The 20,668-nt window shown below is 41.9% G+C and overlaps 1 protein-coding gene across 5 annotated transcripts in view; it reads right to left on the bottom strand.

Moving 5' to 3' along the window:
- The window catches only part of LOC108243851 (neuropilin-1a-like), a 152,771-nt gene that overhangs the window by 50,170 nt on the left and 81,933 nt on the right, over positions 1-20,668 (bottom strand). For 3 of the 5 annotated variants that reach the window (XM_025008902.2, XM_025008901.2, XM_025008903.2), the window contains 2 exons: positions 13,568-13,661; positions 3,841-4,015 (listed from right to left, as the gene is read on the bottom strand). Coding sequence is in view for 1 of the 5 variants with exons in the window: in XM_025008900.2 (XP_024864668.1) it covers positions 3,841-4,015; positions 4,590-4,656 (242 nt within the window). In the remaining 4 variants the exon portion in view is untranslated. Of the gene's footprint in view, positions 1-3,840; positions 4,016-4,589; positions 5,047-13,567; positions 13,662-20,668 lie in introns of those variants that run through there. The other 2 variants (XM_025008900.2, XR_005234570.1) reach the window with 2 other exon arrangements.

The following is a 20,668-nucleotide window of genomic DNA, read 5'->3' as shown; positions in this document are numbered from 1 at the left end:
GTGACGTCATGTGTCTTCTTCCTGAGTTATTTGGGGTTATTTTGTATTCCACGCTACACAAACCCACAAAGAAGAGACTAGACCGCAGAAACTGTGGCGAATCACTTTAGAAACAATAAATATTGGGTTAAAGTTGCGGGAAAGTTGTAAAAAGTTGCGATTTCGCGGGGTTTGCTTGATTTTGCGTTAATAGTTGCGATCGCAACATCGCGAAATCCTGGAGGGTCTGACTAACAGATCACGTGTAAAAGTCATTTTTTTGTCCTTTATGAATCCTGTCTTCCAACGTCAGGCTCTTTGGCTCCCCCTGCAGCCGCGGGGTGAAAGTGTTTTGTTTTTTAATTCTTGGCTTTTTTTTTAGGCGACAACACGACGGATGTGCAGAAAGTTACGATGCTGGGAACAAATGTTTTATGGGACAGTTTCCAAATGAAACTCGAGCCGACAAACCAAGTCAGAAGCACAAACTCTTACAGCTCGAACACCGAACAGTCCTGCTTTGACTTCAAACATATTTTACATATTTTACACCACATTTCTTCCATTTTTGGGAGAAATGGGCAGGTGTTTCGTTTATGATGCTGAACAACTGATGGTCAAATAACAGTGAATCAAATATTAGACTGAAAGAAAGTGATATAAAAAAGCCAAACTCATCTTTGTCAGATTCACTAATAAAAGAATTTCTTCTCTTAGACGAAACAGACTTTTAATTTTAGTGGCAGTAAATGGGCACTTGTGGGGTTTTTCCTCCTAAGATTTAACAAACAACATAAAAAACAACTAATGCTTCTTGAAATAATGCATATTGTCACATATAATATTACAAAATATCTCATGTGATCTGTTAGCAAAGACTGTCAGCTACTACCACATCAAATTTTAGTGTTTGTGTTTACAATTTAACTTATAAAGTCATCTTGTTTGGCAGCCAGGATCTGAAGATATTGAGCTTAAAACTGGTTTTAAAAAAAGTCAGACAAAGGTAAAACTGACTTTATTGGAGAAAATTAAAAGCTCCGATGGAAGCGCCTCCTTCGTAGCGTCTGTACTGGTGATATGAAGCTGTGTTCGCAGGATCTCCTTTGATTTTTCTTTGATTATTATTAGTTATATTCAATCGAACGCCGTCCCCGTTTTGTTTCAGGGTCAAACGCGCAGCTGATAACGATTTGGTGAGGGGATGTTCCCGGAGCTGACGTCGAGCCACCCATCAGCACAACTTCTCTGAAATAATCTCAGGAACTTTTAAAGTGGGACCGCAGTCTCGCCAAAAGGCTTAAGGCCTCCCTGGACGGGTATATTTTCCAACGTTTGACTCGCTCCCAAAAACAACATGGCTCCTGCCAAGTCTGAGAGCTACGAGCTACACCCCGTCATCATCCAACACAAACTCACACAACAAATAATGAAAGCGATCGAGCAAAGCCGCGGCCCCCCGAGGCAGCAGCCAAATGACTTGTTGAGGTGGCTGCCGGGTGGTCAGGCTGTTTAACGGTCACAGCTTTGATTCCTGCGGCAGCCTTAAAGTGGAAATACTGCCACTCCGGACTGGAAGAAAGCAAATCGGTTTGCTGCAGACGAAGTAAACAGTGCTATAATTTAAAAAAAAAAAAAAAAAAACGCCACAGAAATGTATCTGCCCTTTCACCAACCAATACTAAAACGATTAGCTCATGATCATCCCTGACAAAGCTGTAATATTTCATTTTACCTCCGCCTGAGCACAGCCAGTTAACCTTTGCAGACGTTGTTTAGACAAACAATAACACCTAAACTTTTATCACCGGGATTTATTATGTTTCATTAAACACTTAACCAGCTTTTAGACTGCTCCCAAAATAAAGCCGTTCCAGAATCAGCAGCTTTCCAGCATGTTCACTCGAATAATCCACTAAAAGACACACGATATCCACTATCTGTCCTGAGCACTAATGGTTTATTAGTCCCTTGGTGGTGAAACATGATCCAATAGTATTGGAAGAACCCCCCCCCGATCTGTGAGGCAGAGTGGGGCGGCCAGCGGTGATTTACACACCAGCAGTTTATGAAGCTTTTAAAACAGGACAAAGGAGCCGCCATAAAAAACAGCACACAAGGATGCACACAATCCAGGAGAGTGTTCTGATGTCAGCGGGAGGGGGCGATGGTTTTACACACACACGCAGCTGAAACGTGCACGGATGGTTTTAGATGCACCGACACCAACCCAGACCAAACAAACTGAAGGAAATCACAAGAACAGGGGCTGAAATCTACAAGCCCAGCTCTAAAAAAATGTTGGAATGTTTCTATAAAATGTAAATAAAAACAGATTGCAGTTATTTTCAAATCTCAAACCTGTATTTTATTTACAAAGGAACAAAGTAAACACTGTACCTTTTTAAAAATAAGGTAATTGGGAGTTTTTTTGGCAGCAACTCATTTAAAACTGTGGGACAGGATCATGTTTCCCTCTGTGGAGCATCTGTAAACATCTGGACCTGAGGTTGTCCCATTCTGTCTGATGTTCTAAAACCTGGACTAATGCACCCCCATACCATCAGAGAGGCAGGCTGACCTCAGAACAGTTCTCCTCTTTGGTCCAGAGGAGACACATCTGTTCACATCTGGCTTCTTCTTTGCCTGATAGAGCTTTAAGCAGCATCTGTGGACGGCACGGTGAACTGTGTTTACAGACAGTGTTCCTGAGCAGCCTTGACCTTTGACCTCAGCGGTTTCCACAGATTCTTCACATCTTTTGATGATATTATGAGCTGCAGATGATGGGATATTCAATTCTTCACAGTTTTCTGTTGAGGAACATTATTCTGAAATTGTTCCTCTATTTTTAGACACTTTTTATTGCAGACTGAAGAACCTCTGCCCGTCTTTACTTCTGAGAGATTCAGCCTCTAAAATGCTCTTTTCATGTCCAGTCCCTTTTGCTGATTAATCTAATTAGCTGTGTTCCTGAGCAGAACCAGAACCAGAACCTGAACCTGAGGGCCCAAACCTCAGAGGTTTCTCCTGATTCTTTTATAAACTGTAGCTGATGGGACCTCATTAGTTTCTGAACTCTCCTCCAGCTGTTTTATTATTTGTGCCACTAACTTTTACAGCTTTTTGTTGCTCCGGGAACAACTTCTGAGATGTGTTGCTGCCTTTAAATTAAAAAAATACCTTCTGAGTTTAAACATTTGAGGTTGATCATATCCCATTCCATGAGATTTCCAAATTACTGCATTCTGTTTGTATTTATATTTCACACAATGTCCCGACTTTCTAATCATTGTTTGACTCAAAGCGTTAGAAAATAAGATACCAAGAGGCTGTTTGTGTGGATGTTTTGTTTTTAACAAACATTTAAACATCCTGAGTTAAAGACAAAAACAGACCTATCCAAATGAAGTGATTCAAATGTCATAGATTCAGTCTCCATTTGTGGAAGACGAGAAAAGCATCAACATGTGATCAGTCAAAGTCAACTTTATCCTAAAATCTTAATTTCACCTACAGATGAAAACTAAAAAGCACATCTGCAGTCCTGCAGAGAACCAACTGAACTCCATCAATCCAGATGCTGCAAACAGCTTCTGCCCTTTAAAAAACACCAAGCAGAGACAAACAGGACAAGTCAGCCTCCCTGTTTATCCAGCAGGAATTATAAAACCCATCAAACTCCATTTCCACGGAAATTATTGCCCGGACCAGCATCTCATCCCGTCTTCCCTGAGAACTGGCAGCTTCACCAATAGATGGCAGAGTTCGCCGCTGTTTCCAGGCAGGATTGAGGAGCCGAGATGTCAGGGAGGGGTGGGGGAGAAATAAGAAGAGGACGGAGAGAGAAAGGACTCTTACTTGCAGTCTCTGTCCTCCAGATCAAAATGCGGGTTGAAGTTGATGAGGATCCTCTGTCCAGCCTCAGGGGCGGTGATCACCCACCTGCAGAGCTGGGAGGGCAGGTAGGCGCTCGGGTAATCCGGGGAGGTCAGGTAGTCCGGGGCGTGGATCTCTATGTGGCCCCCGCATTTATCTGCAAAGGCACAAAACACACAATTCTCGGGACACATGTTAAGTACTCCAAACACCCATCAGTGCCCCTGAACTTTCACTGCGCAGAATAAATAAAAAAAGCTCGACGAGAGTCTGAATTTACGCAAAAGAAATTTGCGCTAAAACTTCAACCCGGATCTATTTCAGAGGAAATAAGGTGACAAAGTGAGGCTGCTTTGCATGCATTTCGCCCGCCTCCTTGGAGAGGATGATTACATTTAATTTTCTCCGTGAATGATTTGTGAAATTGCTTGTTGCCTGGAGATCATGCTTCAGTGGCGACGAGCGCAAAATGGATTCAAAACCCCGTCCGGCGCGTGAACAAAAACAGACTAAAACGCGTGAAACAATGCATGCAACACTTGTTCTGCATTACTTCGCAGCAGCTGATAAATCTATTTCTGACTGCGTGTCCCTTCCCGTTATCACTTTAGGTTGATTCGGTTTTATTTTCGGTCCAACTTGAAGCCCGCGGACGCGTCCCCGAACAGGTGAGAGGCAACAATGGAGCCAAAAAGATGCAAAAAGGATCAATAATGAGCCAGCCAACATACCGGTCTGAGTCAAACAAGACACCCAGAGGACTCGGGTGAGGAGGAACAATAGCAATCCACTACGCATCCTTAGGAGATGGAACAACCGCTGAGGATAAAAAAGGAAAAAAGGGCCGAAGACGAGAAAGGTGCGCGGAGTTTACGTCCACAGAGGAGAAACCAGCGATGTTCTCTCAGAGTAAGAGAGGTGTTGGTTGGAGGGTCCCCGGCATCCTGTGAGCCCCAGAACCAGAACAACTTGGCGTCTCCTGGAAGAAAATAATCCGAATTCAGAGAAGAATGTGACAGGAAATCCAGACGCGGCGGCTCCGCGGACCTCTCACTTCTGCCGCCCGGCAGGAGGGACCGACATCCTCCCAGGAACCAGGAGGGAAACAACCCGAGCTCTCCTCCTCTCCTGATTCTCAGGAACGTCAGGAGCGAAACAGACGAGTCCTCAGAAGATCCACTTCCCCCCAAAAAACAAATTCCTGCTCCGCGAGACGCCGCCGCGCGCAACAACAACCCAGGAGCGACCGCCGCGGAGGAGGGCTGGAGCCGACTGACACCCGTGCGCCCTCTGTGCGCTCCCGACGCGTGCGTGCGTGCGTGCGCGCGCGCGGGGCTGGCCGAGGAGGAGGAGGAGGAGGAGGAGGAGGAGGAATCACGCAGTGACGGCGGCGCGCGGCTCCGACACGAGATGTGGGCAGGGAAAGAACCGAACCGAACCAGAATCAGAGAAAGAAGAAACCCAACTTTTTAATAAAACATCTCACTAAACTGATTTATTTAAACATTTAAATAAACTCTGACATTCAGACAGAATTAAATGTATTTTTCTGCCGAGTCGTTATCGCCCGCCGCCCTCCTCTTGCTCCTTTATCTGTTAGCAAAATATCTGAGGAACCAATGGACGGATTTGAACCAGTGACCCTCATTCTGTACGACAGCTGGCTGTGGCGGCCATCTTGAATGGGACTGACTCCAGAAGTTGATCAGTTGTTGATGTTCATCCAAAGTTTTTTAAATTTGTCCAGGAGATATTTTGCTAACAGGCAGACAAACTGGTGATAATTAGAGTCTGACTGTTAATATAAAGAAATTAGGTTAACGTTTACACAATGCTGTTTATGAATGTTGCATTTTATGTAAAACTTGACAGTTTTTTTCCACTAAATTAGAGTAAAATCCAACTTTTTGCTGGTTTCTTGAACAACAAAGTCTAAAAACCCTGAAGAAGCTTCAGCTGCATATTAAATCCAAACTAAAACAGGATTTAGAGTTTTTTTGTCTGAATATGAGAAAATAAAACCCGTAAGGTGCAGCAAATCTTGGTGTTGGAAGATAAATCCAGTCAGATGGTCAGTTTTCTGCGAGAACAACGAGGTTTGTGAATCTGCAACAGTTCAGACTCGACGTGAAAAAGCCTGACCCAAAGAAAGATGGATTTGTTGGCTTCAGTTTATCACAGAGACGCTTGGTTGTCATCAGATTACTGAACAGCAGAGCAGCTTAAAGGCTCGTCCCGTCGGGGTCGAGCTTCGCCTCCGTTTGATGAGTCATGGCTCCTCTTTTAAAAACAAACGCCAGCCCAGATGTTTGAACTGCTGCTTTCCTCTGGACCACGGAGAGACGTCAGGGTCGCCAAGCTTCCACCGAGACCAAAGCCTGCGGGAGTTTTTACATTGTTTACCGTTCGTTAGGAGGACAAACACAAACCAAACAATGGTAAAAGTTTGGATTCGTGGCCTTGATTCGAGTAAAATCCTCTCTGAGGCGTAAACAGCAGCTCCCACATCTGTAATTAACAGGAACTTCTTTGTTCAGCACATCTTCCAGCTAAGTAAAGATAAAAATCTGATTATCAAACACTAATAAGAGCTGCTAATTAACTGATTCAGTGTCTCTCATTAAGGCCGGACTCTTCATCCAAACACTTGTTCTTGTTTGCAAATAAAAACCGTAAAATTTCCCTCAAAGTCACGACGAGCTGCCGTCTGCAGTCTAATCTCTCCAACAGTTGCTCAGATTAAGGGCGGCCTCTCAGGAGAGGATTTAAACATGGAGAAAAATAAATAAAAACACTAAATTGCATTTTAAATTAGGCCGTTTACAAACCGCAGTCTTGGACGTGACATTTCCAGCACCGTTTATTTACAGTTTTCTGGTGACAGAGAAAGTGATGTTTGTGCAAAACATCCTTTTTTTTTGCACAAACAAAGAAAGTTACATTTTAAAGCAGGATTATTCATTTTTAACTGAAAGTGAATGAGACACGCTGAAGTCTCCACACAGTCGAGAACCTGCATACCGGTTCCTTTAAAGCCTGAATCCAGATCACAGATTATTCTGAACGAGGAGCCATCTGAAAGCTGAACTTTAGGCATGACAACGTGTCGTAACACCTCCTGTTGCAGGAATCGCAGCTCGTGAAAGTATTTTGTGAATCAGCTGCGTCTCCGCTGATCGTCTGCAGGATTTTTCCTTCCAGCTTTTTGGCCTCGTAGATGACCGGGATTTCCTGCGGTTCCGCGCCTGCAGAGCTCCTTATTTCTACCCGATTATTAACGGCGCCAATGCACGAGCAGGGAAGCACCCTCATCACTTTACGCCCGCCATTCCTCTGCTTCCATCCTGATATCTGATTAGCTTTTCTCCTGTAGTGGAGAAAAAAATGACAAAGAATGCATGAAAACGTGCAGCTGGACTGAAAATCTGCTTGGAAAACAGGATTCAGGTGAATCCAGATGTTCTTCACATCATTCAGAGTCTAAACAGGTCTCAGAAAGTTGGACTTTACACGAAGAAGTTGGTATTTTTATATCTTTAACAAGGTTTTCTACAATCCCAGCTTAAGTTCTCTGATTTTTACCTCTACCAAGGAGGTTCTGTCCGTCTCTCTGCAAGATTATTCAAAAAGTTCTGAACGGATTTTCATGAAATTTTCAGGAAACGTCAAACAAGGGATGAGATTTTGGTGCTGATTCAACTCAGCAGCTGCATGACAGGAATGTTAAACTCCACGGCTCGTGGATCAAGGGTGATCGCTGCTGATTTTAAGGTGACGGGGGTCAAAGGTCACAGGTACCTCCTTTGTTAAAAACTGGTCTCTGCTCCGACATGTTTCCTCTGCCGAGGAGGTTCTGTTTCCGGTTGTGTCCGTCTGATCAGGTAAAAACTAACGAACAGATTCTGATGAAATGTTGGATTAAATTCTGGTTTTGATCCAGATTATAATCCGGATCGATTTGTTCTTTAATCCCGCTGTGGCCTCCTACAGTGGGACGACAGTGCCATTTAAGTTTTCACAAACAAACTGATTATTCAGACGGATTTACACAGTTTATGCATCAAAATATAATTTTTTTTTGTTTTCTTTCACCCAGTTTCTCTCTGCCAAACTCCCATTGACTTCCACTGCATCTGAGCTCAATTCTCTCCTCAAAACTGGAAGCGCGGGGGTCACTTTTAACTTTTATCTGCTAAATAAAACACTACAAACACCCAATAAAACCTAACGACCCATCACCGAACACAGGATTTTATTTCAGCTCAACTTAAGCTCCGAGTTCCTGTCTGTCTGTCCCGCCTTAATAGGAGTGCTGACAGGCAAGTGCGTGGTTACCATGGCGACAGTGAGTCCGTTTTTCATACAGTTTAAACAGGAAAGATGCTGGCATTTTGTCAGCTTAGACCGTTTCAGAAGGAAGTCCCAACATTAGTAAATAATAACGATAATCTGAGCGAAGTGGACGGGATTACGACGCACGTTTCTGGATTTGAATTAAACGTGTAAATAAAGAGATCCGAGCTGAACCGAGTCCTGAAAGAGCGAGCATATGACTATAAACGGAGAGGATTACAGAACGAGAACGAGCGAGCAGCTGAGAGGCTCTGGCAGAAAAGGAAACAGTTTGTTTTACAATCCAAAGATCCCGGCAGTCAAATGTGACGCAGATTCTCGTATTGGGACACAGATTATTTTTTTTTCCACAATCTAAAAATCGTCTGGCAGCGCAACTAACTCGTTTTCTGCCAACACGCGAGAAGGGGGGGGCGGCAACAGTGTTGGTCCCGGAAATCCAGAACAGAACTTCAGCTTCAGACGGATCAGATTTCACTGTTAACGTCGACTTTTTTCACGTTTTTATTTAAAATACTTCATTTTAGAGCCTGATGAATCACTTCAGCTCATTAGTCAACTGTAGTTTTAGCTTTTTTAAAAAAAATTCTTGATTTATTTTAAATCACATGAACATTAAAATTAATTTCTTGGTAATAAAACTGCTTTTTCTGTGCATTTTGTCAATATTTTGCACTAAACTCCCTTTCTCTCTGCAACCTTTCTGACTATAAACTAAAACAGAATAAATAAAAACATTTAGCGGGTTTTTATTTTCCTTTAAAAGATCTAAAAGGAGATCTGAGACAGCCAGGGTACTCCAATTTTCTTTAAATCATAATTAGGAGGATTGAGATGCAACACTTCTCTCCCTGGAAACAAGAAAAATTAAGATTTTTAACAATATACTTTCTTCTTATTTCATCAAAATGCACATATATTTCCTGTAAAACAGACCCTGAGAGTAATCAGGATATTTTAATATTAACCATAAACACACAACCTCTCTGATGTTGCTTAAAAAAAGCAGAAATCTTTGCCCATAATGTTCATGATGCTTTCTAAGAAAGATGTTTTCAGAAATATGTTCCTTTAAACCTGAATTTTTAATATAATAAATGATTTGGTCCTTTCAGAAAAATAAAAATAAAGTGTTTTTTCAACCTAAAACACAAATAAAACAGCTTATAAGTCATATTTAATACATTCTATGATCTAATTTACCTAAATGTTAATCCTTTTTTACTGTTCCCTCACAAAATTAAAGAGAAATATTTATATATAGACATTTTATCTCAATTAAAAAGCTGTTTGTTTTTACGTAACGTTTGAAAAATAAGATAAATAAATGCATTATAAAAGCATTATTGCTCACAGACAGATGTGTTTAGATCCTGCATGAACATCTGGATCATTTGAATGAAACTCCATGTTAACTTTGGGAGTCAATCCAAATCAAGATGGCCGCCGCAGCTACACGAGAATGACTTTAAATTCCCCCAAACGTCGAGCTGAATAAAAAGCCGTTTCTGCCGCTTCCTCGCCATGTTTAACACCTCTCAGCTCCTCTCATAACAATCCAGCAAAGCCGAAATACTCGCCGCTTTAAAGCACATCTGTCACCCCACACACACACACACAGTACCCACAATCTGAGACGATATTTCAACACAACATGAGGTCATGGCGCTGATGATACGATCTCGCTGCCTGGCACCGAGTCAAACTGCTGCGTCTGGTTCACACAGTAAGACCGAGCTTCTGTGTTCACACACACACACACACACTCGACTTGCCAGTTCCACCTCCCAGAGGACCGAATGATGAAAGACTCTGGGTTAAAAAAAAAAAAAAAAAAAAAGAGTGAAATGAACTTCGCCGGCCAAAAAAGCTCCGTGTTTGAGGACTCGGGTTGTGATAATTACTGTCATTACCAAGGAGGCGATTAGAACAAAACAGCCATCCAGCTGTAAAAAGAAGAAGAGTGGGTAAACCTTCATCTTTTATTGCCAAAAGCTCTTCTTCTTCTTCTTTTAAAGCTTGCTGAAAATAAGTGAGAATATTCATGAATGCTCTGGTAAAACAACGAGTTGCCAAATACACCAGAGAGCTGCTTTCTGTTTCTAAATTCACAAAGTTTGCCTTAAAACAAAACCTTTAAACTTTAAACAAATGTGTGTTTGAGCTTTTAGAAATCGACTAACTCTGGTGGGTTTCAGTGCACGTTTCCCAGAAGCCACGGTGAAGGTTTCCACACAGTTGATTGTTTATTTTTTAAAAATAAAGAATTGCTTTAAGAGCTGTTATTGTGAAGGAATCCCCGTTTCTGAAATGTAAAGGTTAAAGATTTTCAGAATAAAATGTGTTCAAATGAGCGACAGGACAAGTCCCATTTCCTCTCGTTACCACCTAACCCTTTGGGGATTAATTTATAATAAAATAATTAAAAATAAAAGGTTAAAATGTCCCAAACTCAGAAATAAATCATTAAAGATCCACAGCTGTTTAACTACTGCAGCCGACCCAAGTCAAGATGGCAGCCAAGCACAAAAACGGCTCTAACTCAGTCATTTTTACAGATATTGAGCTTAGATTTTGTGTGGTGGTAGCTGAGACTCGTCCCCAACACGAACTCTGAGCGCCAACAGATCGTCCGACATCTTTGCAGGGCGGCGGCGAGTGAAACGCATCCCGCTGGCGTCATTTCTGCAGAATATTTCAAGCTCAAAACAAATCAGATCCTGTACAGAAACGAGAAAAAAACTACAAAAAACAAGACAAACCCATCATACTTCTGCTTTTCATTTAAAAGAAAAACAAACAGGAAACAAACAAACAGGAAGTGTTTTTGTGTGTAAAATACGCTCAAAATGAAACCAGAACTCCTGCATGTCAACGTTTTCATCTGCTGGTGCTCAGAGTATGGATTAGGGACGACTCTCAGCTACTACTACACCAAATTATAGCTCAATATGTGGTAAAAAAAAAGACCCAACTTGACCCTCTGGTTTTCTTCAACAACAAGCCTTAAAGGTGGTGTTTGATGATCAAATAGATTTGAGTAAAATTATTTAAATCAGTGGAGTCCTGGTCCTGGTGGACCATCATCCTGCAGGTTTTAGATCAAGGGTGTCAAACTCCAGGCCTCGAGGGCCGCTGTCCTGGGAGTTTTAAGTTTTTCCGCTCCAACGCACCTGATTCAAACGGTTTAATCACCTCCTCACCAAATCATCACGTTCTCCTGGAGCACGACAACAAGTCGTCCATTTAAACCAGGTGTTTTAAAGCAAGAACATCTAAAACCTGCAGGAGAGCGGGCCCTGAGGAATGGAGTTTGTCACCCCTGTTTTAGATGTTTCTCTGCTCCTCAGGTTCTGCAGAAACCCGTTAATCACTCAGTCGTTCAGATCAGGAGTCAAAGCAGAGAAACACCTGAAACCTGCAGGACGGTGGCCCTCCAGGACCAAGAATGATAAACAATTACAAATAAAATGAGCTTAATCCTAAAGCTGGACTGCATATCACCCGCCACCTTCCATGTCAGAGTTTTAGACCAGAATCATCTCATGTTAAAAGAAAGTTGCAGCGGTTTTGTAAATAACTTCATGTACAATCTCACCTTAAACTGTTAGAGCTCAGATTATGTGTTGAGGACGACTCAGCTACTACAACACTAAATTACAGCTCAATGTCTGTAAAACTGTCTGTAAAACTCCAGTTAACCAGTTTTTAGACGTGATTAGTTTCAGTAAAATCTGTCCTCTGCTTCATGAAATGTTTTGACAAATGCATGCAGAGGGTTACAAGTTTAATCTAAAATACTCCGAGCATCAGACTTTTCATTGATTTTAGTTCTTTTGTGAAACAAGTTATTCCAGATAACTATAAATAATAATAAGAAACACAAAAACACAAACAGAAAAGCTGAAAAATAAAATAAAATCAGTTGGAAATTCACGGCAGAAAAGCCTCGGAGGCGCCGCGAGTTCTGAAACGAGTTCGAGGAACGACCCGCAGCGTTTGACTCAAAGACCTCGGAGTCCTGGAGGGAGACGGAGGCGCCAAAAAGGTTCATGATGAATTTGGGGGGGCTGGCTACGAGGTGCCCTATAGGTTAAAACCAAAATTTAAAAATGTCTCCTCGAGTACAAAGAGGCGAGAACAGGAGTCGTGTGAGCTCTTCTGCTGCAGCGTTCTGCACAGACTGAAGGAGAGCCGAGGAGGCTTTGAAGAAACGAGTAAAAAAAACCAGGGGTCTCCAATCCTGGTCCTGGAGGGCCACTATCCTGCATGTTTTCCTTGTTTCTCTGCTCCAACACACCTGATTCAGAGGTTAAATCACCTCTTCTTGTTCTGCAGAAGCCTGTTAATCACACACCGATTCAAATCAGGTGTGTTGGACCAGAGGAACAAGGAAAACCTGCAGGATGGTGGCCCTGAGGACCAGGATTGGACACCACTGATCTAAACAGACCAAGACACAAATGAGCTCAGCTTAGAAATGTTTCTTAAATGATCAAACCAGCTAAAAGCTGGTATTTTACAGGGATTATCAAAAGACAAGGAGCTGTCAAAGACGACAGGTTAGATTTCACAGCAGAAGTTCAAAAAAAGCAAGATTCTGCCTGATTAAAGGAATTTTTTAATCAGGAGTAACAATAAGAGCTTCAGTCTCGTCTGATAGTTGTTGTGCAGCCATAGTTTGATTTTAGAGCAGGGGTGTCCAATCCTGGTCCTCTTTGGGCCACCATCCTGCAGGTTTTCCTTGTTTCTCTGCTCCAACACACCTGATTTGAATCAATGGGTGATTAACAGGCTTCTTCAGAACATGAAGAGGTGATTTAACCTCTGAATCAGGTGTTGGAGCAGAGGAACAAGGAAAACATGCAGGATGCTGGCCTTCCAGGACCAGGATTGGAGACCCCTGCTTCAGACAGACAGATTGAAGATCTCAGAGGTTCTGCAGACGGTCGGGAGATAAAGTTTGAGAGGCCAGACTGAGATGGTTTGGACATGAGCAGAGGAGGGACAGAAGGATGTTAGAGACACAGAGGACAGACTGAGATGGTTTGGACATGAGCAGAGGAGGGACAGAAGGATGTTAGAGACAAAGAGGATGTATATGGATGCAGTTAGAGAGGACATGGAGGAGGACTCGCTGTGGAGACCCAAAGAAGAAGAAGTCGTCAGCATAGAAATGATATGAAACATTGTTAAAGCGTTTAAGGATATAAAATGTTGTTGCTGACAGAAGGTCAGCTCGTGAAAATGTTATTGCCGAGGACCGAACCTCACAGGAGAAACGGGCCGATAATAAAAAGGAAAAGCGCAGCTGCTGGGAGGTGACATGTGGTAATTATTAGTGTGATTTGTGTACCTGTCTTTGACCTGTGGGGCTCGAACCGAGAACCGTCAGCATCTCCTCTCAGCGCCACAAAGACTCAACACTTCCAGTGAAAGTTTCCAGGCTTCTGTGAAAAAAAAACCCAACTTGTTATTCAGAGTGAGTCACATGTGAGTCAGAAACAGCTGAAAGTTGTACCTTTTGTTCCTGCGAGGAGGATTTGAGCTTCATTAGTTTGTAAACCTGCAGCGGCGCGGTGAGTCAGTGTTTCTAACACAAAGTCAAACCAAACGGATTGAAAATCACGAGTTCAAACTAACTGCAAACTCTCACAGCACAGCAGTCCTGCATGGCATGTCCCTTTCAGAAACCTGACAATTAGCATCCCTAAATAATAAGATTCTTCATGTTTTCCACCTTTAATAGCTGCTGCACCTTTGGGAGCCTCGCTCTCAAACAGTAAGTTGTGATTTAAAAAAAAAGATGAATCTTTTCCACGATTAAATCTCAGAGAAAGTTAAAACCAAAGCTCTGCCCTGTTGCTGTCAAAGATTTATTTCTTCAAGTGCAACACATTAGGAGAAAGCATTTGCAGTTTAGTTTGTATTTTAGATCATAAATAAGGGGCTTAAAATTAGTTTTTGCATATTTTTGTTTAGGATGAGCTGAAAGCCTTTCTTGGATCCCGTTTTTCTGACTCGCCGCTGCCGTTTTGTTTCACAGCATCCTCTTGCGTTCTTCACACGTCTGCACAGATCGATGTTTGCTTCTCTTATTTTATTTTTTTTAAAACGGGGACTTTTCTCTCTTGGCTCAGTCGCCAGCAGTTCAGCCCGACTTGGCACCGTGAAAACGCCGCCGGGGGGGGGGCTTTTGTTTCAGTGCCAGGGTCTGACACTTCCAGGCAATCCAATACTTCGTCAAGAGATTTGAAGAGCTGCTCGTCAAAGAATAAAACACTCCGAACCATCGAATGTCTGCCTGAGAGGGAGGGGGCGGGATTTAACATCAACCTTTGTGGGTTTTCTCATAGTTGAGTTCAAAATTCTTTCAACTATTCGGCTCAAACTCTGAAATCTACCTGGCTTTACTTCCAACTTTTCATGAATGGTTGTTCGTCAGGAAAAGGAATAGTTCGGATATTCTGGGTTTTGAGGAAAGGTTACGAATAATTAACATCTTACCTGTGGTAGATGGCTCGGTGAACGACTTCAGGTTGGGGAAATAAAGTTTTAATTCTGACTAAAGAGCTGCTTCAAACATGGACAAGACCAAAATGAAGCCTGAAAACAACTTTGATCAACAAAATTTCACAACATTTCATTTTAAAAACCTTTACGCTGCTGTCACTTCTGCATTTCACGGTCATTTATAGGAAACTTTATGGGGATTTGCAGCTGTAGCACTTCCTGTGCAGCTTGGGAAACTTCCTGCAGGAAAAATGCAGCGTTTGCATGAACTTCTGTGAAATCTGCGTCGACCAACAGTTACCTCTCATCTGGGCTGTAATAAACTTTATTTTTTTAAACTCAGGTTGGTCAAAGATTCTTTAAATCCTTCTTACAAAACCCAAAATGTCTGCTCGGACAAGCCTTCGTTAGCTCATTATAACAGCCCGACTGGACGCAGCTACAGAGATTATTGCCATTTTAAAACAACTTTAATCTTCAAAATGTCTCAGCAGTTCATGAAGATTTTATTAAAATCTTTACATTGCCATCAGTTCTGTTTTAAACAGTTATTTTGGCAGAAATGTTCTCATGTTCCTGACTGCCAACAGCTAAATGCTGCTGATATTAATAATAAAAATAACTGTCGGATTCTATGTAAACTGCATTAATGGCACTTTATTCATGCCTTTAATCCACCACTAAGATTGTCAATTTAGTCAGAAATTAACTTTCTCTTCTAACTGAGGTCACTTAAAAGCCTCTTTATTCTACAACCGGTGAGATAATTCTTCATATCTCATTCACAAAATCCCATTTTATTGTTTGGAATATCCCTTTAAACCTCCCCCGGCCAATCTTAGCTTGACTTTTAAACTAAGCTGTATTACTCTACTAAAACTTCAAAATAAAAGGTGGTTTAAATTTCCAACTTAGACCCTTTTTACACAAATTAGGCAGCAGAAGATTTAAATAAAATCCTTAAATTTAATCTGAATTTTTCTTTTTTTTTTTTTGCTTCGTTTAACTGGAAATAGAAACTTTTACTGATGGCATCTGAGGGTGACTGGAAATGTGAGAGTATGACGACTCCGGGGTCACAGAGCGTGTGTTCATTGACCCCTTCAGAGGGCGCTGTGTGTGTGTGTGTGTGAGTGTGTGTGTTGGAGTATTAATCACGTTGCGTTCGAGATAAACGTAAAACTCAGCTTTGGTTCGAGGTTTTGGGACGGCTCAGACCAGTGGTGTTGCACTTACGATCCTCCTTCAGGGAAAAAATTAACGTGGACGTGTTAACGAGGCGGCGAAAACACGGCGGCGTTCGTCCGCGACGGACGACCTCCGATGGTTTCTCAACAGGAATGTCGGGGGTGACTTTTAAACGAACCGGGAGAGTGTTTTAACTTTCTGTGTGTGTTAGATAAGACTTTATCACCGTCCAAAACACTGGCAGCACAGCAGCTACAGGAGGTCAAAGGTCAGGGACTTCTGAAGACCTGAGCTGTTAAACATTGAAGGGGGGGAAAGTCACCGGTGCTCAGACTTCCTTTAATGTTTGACGTTTTAGTCAACGTTTTAAACTAATATACTTTCTTTTATAATGTTTGAAGAAACGGTCTGAACGGCAGATAAAAAGAAATAGTTTGATTATGCTGGAATAAATGAGACTGTTTTAGTTTCCTGTGCCATCAGGTCGTTGGGTTTTGACTAAAAACTGCGGTTTCTGTATTTGTCGACTGTGATTTTTTAGTGTTTTCTTCGACCCATGCAGGAAACTCCTCCACACAATAATGTCAGCAGCGTTGACAGATTTATGATTGGCTTTAAAAGATAAAGCGGGGGGGGNGTGTGTGTGTGTGTGTGTGTGTGTGTGTGTGTGTGTGTGGGGGGGGTGTGTGTGTGTGTGTGTGTGTGTGAACCTTAGATTCCTGCTGATTAAGAGGCTGATTAAATATGGCTGACACGAAACATCGCGTGAAAAACTTCAGCACCAAAAACAAGAATGTGAAGATTCAGCCTTTTTTCTTAAATCTGATAACTGGGATCAAAGATTGCACAGAGGCTGAGCTGCTTGTATTAACATAATCTGCTTTTTTATTTGTTCTGGGACGGGACTGGAGGACTCTTATTCTGAAAGGCCCGCTTGGAATTTCCAGTAAAAAACCTGCGATTTCTCGTCGTTTCACTTGAACTAACAGCAACACTTACAGCACGGCGTAACTGAAGCCATCCACCAAAACGGCAGACAGGAACAGCATCTACCATTTCGGTGTGGTTATATATCAAACAGCTGCTCCGCAATAATCTTAACAGCCCATATGCAAAAAAATAACCTCAGCAAACACTCTGATTCCTCCCCCGTCCAGCCCCACCACTGTATTTACATTAGCTAAAACAAATGAGCCTAATCTAGAGCAGCTTCCAGTTCCTAAATCACCAAAAACAGCCTCTGCAGCCGACAACATGTTCCATTTTCCAGCTGCCTCGCCTCATTTTTATTCTACGTGTAACGTCCAGTGTCATGGAGCGGCGGTTTCAAGCCAGAGCACAAGGAGAGGGGAGGAAGGGGGGTGAGGGCGCAGAGGCCAGCCATGGTTTAAAGCGCCATGCATCTTTTCTATCCCAGGGACTCGGCTGGTTTCCGAGTCGATGGTTCACTGAGCCATGAAGGAGGCGATTTGTTCTGCCCGAGACTCCGGATTCAGTTAGCCAGCAAAAAGCAGGAAGAAAGGGATCCATCTTAACAAGTTACTCCATTTAATACGATTACATTTGTCTTCAAGGGAAAGAAAATGCAGATTTATTTCAAGTCTGTGAATGGATGAGACCAAAAGGTGTTTTAAGGTTTGATTAAAGCGTTAAATTCAAAGCAGAAGGAGACAAAACATGGATCAGCTCGATCCCTTATGACCCAAACCACTTCCTGATTAGTTTTCATCCAACACTGAACCTTTACCACCGATTAACGGCGATAACTCGATCAGTTTCGCAGATAATGGTGGAGACCGATCCCCGACTTATACTCCAAGAGCTGACGGATGAAACGAAATCCATCTTTAAAACTTTGCCATTAATTACAGGAAACAGCTCTGTTAGCAAAACATCTCATGAGCCGCTGAATGGATTTCAATAAAATCTACAACAAACTCATTTTTTGAATCAACCAAACTCAAGCAAACAGAAAAGTGGTTCCAACTCCGTCCTTTCTGTAAACGTTGAGCTAAAATTGGGTGGTAGTAGCTGAGAGTCCTTTCTATGAGCCAACAGATGACACGATGGCGCTCATCATGGCGGGTGATAAGCATTCCCTCAAGGATTGTTCTTTCATTTTAATATTTTCATTTTAGTTTTTTTAGTTTGATATTTATAACTACAAGATGTACAGGGTGCTGTTTGTGGCACATTAGTATATGGGAGGGGGGAAACTTTTCAAGATGGGTGGTGACCATGGCGGCCATTTTGGATCCAACTTTTGTTTTGTCAATGGAAAGAGGGTCATGTGACACATCAAACTTATTGGGAATTTCACAAGAAAAACAACTGTGTGCTTGTTTTTAACGTAACTATTCTTTCATGAGTTATTTACAAGTTTCTCACCGATTATAAAATGTGTTCAAAGTGTTGGATTGTCAATGCAACCCTCTTCTCTTCACACACTGGCAGCAACACCGCAGGAATAATGCGAGCACAGGCTTCCAGCATCCGTAGTTTCAGGTGCTGCACATCTCGTATCTTCACAGCAGAGACGGTCGCCTTCAGATGACCCCAAAGATAAAAGTCTAAGGGGGTCAGATCGGGAGACCTTGGGGGCCGTTCAACTGGCCCATGACGACCAATCCACTTTCCAGGAAGTGGAAGAAGAGGGTTGCATCGACAATCCAACACTTTGAACACATTTTATAAGTGGTAGGAAACTTGTAAATAACTCCTGAAAGGATAAAGTTACGTTAAAAACAAGCACACCGTTGTTTTTCTTGTGAAATTCCCAATAAGTTTGATGTGTCACATGACCCTCTTCCCATTGGAAAAACAAAAGTTGGATCCAAAATGGCCACCATGGTCATCACCCATTCTTATACTAATGTGCCACAAACAGGAAGTTAATGTCACCAACCAGTCCCATTTTATTAAGGTGTATCCATAGAAATGGCCGACCCTGTACATCTTTTTTTAAATCCAATTATTTTTTTTGTTTTTAGATATTATTGTTAATTTTGACCATGAAACTATGAAACTAATAAAAAGACATTTCTGATCCTTACACAGATTTTCTGGGCAGATGAATAAAAATCTGATCTAATGGAGACAGTTCCCCTCCAACCACAGTCAAACATAAACAGAAGCTCAATGACGTGGAAACAAAAACAGCTGATGTCGTGTCGTTTCCTGTTTCTGTGGCCCCAAAAAGGCAGAGAATGACTCATTTCATCAGCAGACTCTGTCACTCTGTCACATCGATTCTTTGCTCAGACCAGACGACAGTTTACAGGCCAATCAATAGTTGGTGTAAATTTTAGCCAAACTAATGCACGAAGCTGCAGCTGCTCATTCTTTCACTCGGGTAGTTTAGGAAGTGGAGCCGCACGCTAACGCGCTGATCTATAAACTGTTGCATCATTTAAAGCAGGTCAGCTCGGGTGGGACCACACATAAAAAAAACTAAACTTTAAAGATCTGCCACCACGTGAGCTCTGCAGCTACGCTCAAACATCTCGATAATCTGAAACAAAAACACCAAACTCCTCATTTAAGGCCTGAAAATAAAGTCCTAGCATCCTCTGAAGCAGGGGTCTCCAATCCTGGTCCTCAGGGCCTCCATCCTGCAGGTTTTCCTTGTTCCTCTGCTCCAACACCTGATTTGAATCAATGGGTGATTAACAGGCTTCTGCAGAACATGAAGAGGTGATTTAACCTCTGAATCAGGTGTGTTGGAGCAGAGAAACAAGGAAAACCTGCAGGATGGTGGCCCTGAGAACCAGGATTGGACACCCCTGCTCTGAAGGATTGCATGTCGCCCGCTGCCTTTCAGATTAAAATCTGATGTTGGGGGAAACGTCAGATTTGGAACAGTTTGTTAAAACTTCGAAAACAACTTTTCAAGATGTCGCTCTCAGAGGATTTGTGATCGACTCTCAGCTGCAACCACATCAGAGTTTAGCTCAATATCTGTTAAATCGAACTGTTGATTGGCCGTGGCGACCATCTTGAATTAAGCTTCAAAAGTTGAATCATACGTAGACGAACATCCAAAGATTCGTCCCTGGAAGTTTTATTAAAATCTGTTCATTGATTTATGAGATATCGCGGTGACGGCACACAAATATTATCATTATTATGATTTAAACACCAACAGCTTCACCTCTCGATGCAACGACTTCGTCAGGATCTGATTTAAACAGTTCAAGGAGATTCTCTCTTTTTCCTCCCGAGAAGGAATTAAAACTTTATTATGCAACAACATCAGAGAGTTGCAGCCGTTTTGCTCTGAGAAGCTGCCGCTCTTTGTCTGATTTATCATTTATTTATATTTCTGTGTAACAGGTGTCCTTGCTGCTCGCACAATGGTTGCCTAGCAATATTGATTAAGCGGAAAATCTACTGAAGGCGAGGTCAAAGTCTGGATGTGCTGTGATCTGAAAAGTATGACACTTTGAGTGTGGAAAAATCTGACGTTTTAACAGATTTATCCTCAATTTAACAAGAGTTTATAATTGGCTAATATTTAAAAAAAATCATTGTTTGTTCCAGTCATGCATTTCTGATTAAAATAAAATAATTTTCTGCCTTGTTCACCACAAAATGCACAATAATTTATTTAATTTTACAGGTGCTGGTCATAAAATTAGAATATCATGAAAAAGTAGATTGATTTCAGTAATTCCATTTAAAAAGTGAAACTTGTATATTATATTCATACATTACATACAAACTCATATTTCAAATGTTTATTTCGTTTAATTTTGAT

Source organism: Kryptolebias marmoratus, linkage group LG20 (genome assembly GCF_001649575.2).
Source record: "Kryptolebias marmoratus isolate JLee-2015 linkage group LG20, ASM164957v2, whole genome shotgun sequence".
Lineage (NCBI taxonomy): Eukaryota > Metazoa > Chordata > Actinopteri > Cyprinodontiformes > Rivulidae > Kryptolebias > Kryptolebias marmoratus.
Note: the sequence above shows the minus strand (reverse complement) of the source record. Positions and strands in the feature narration are given on the sequence as shown.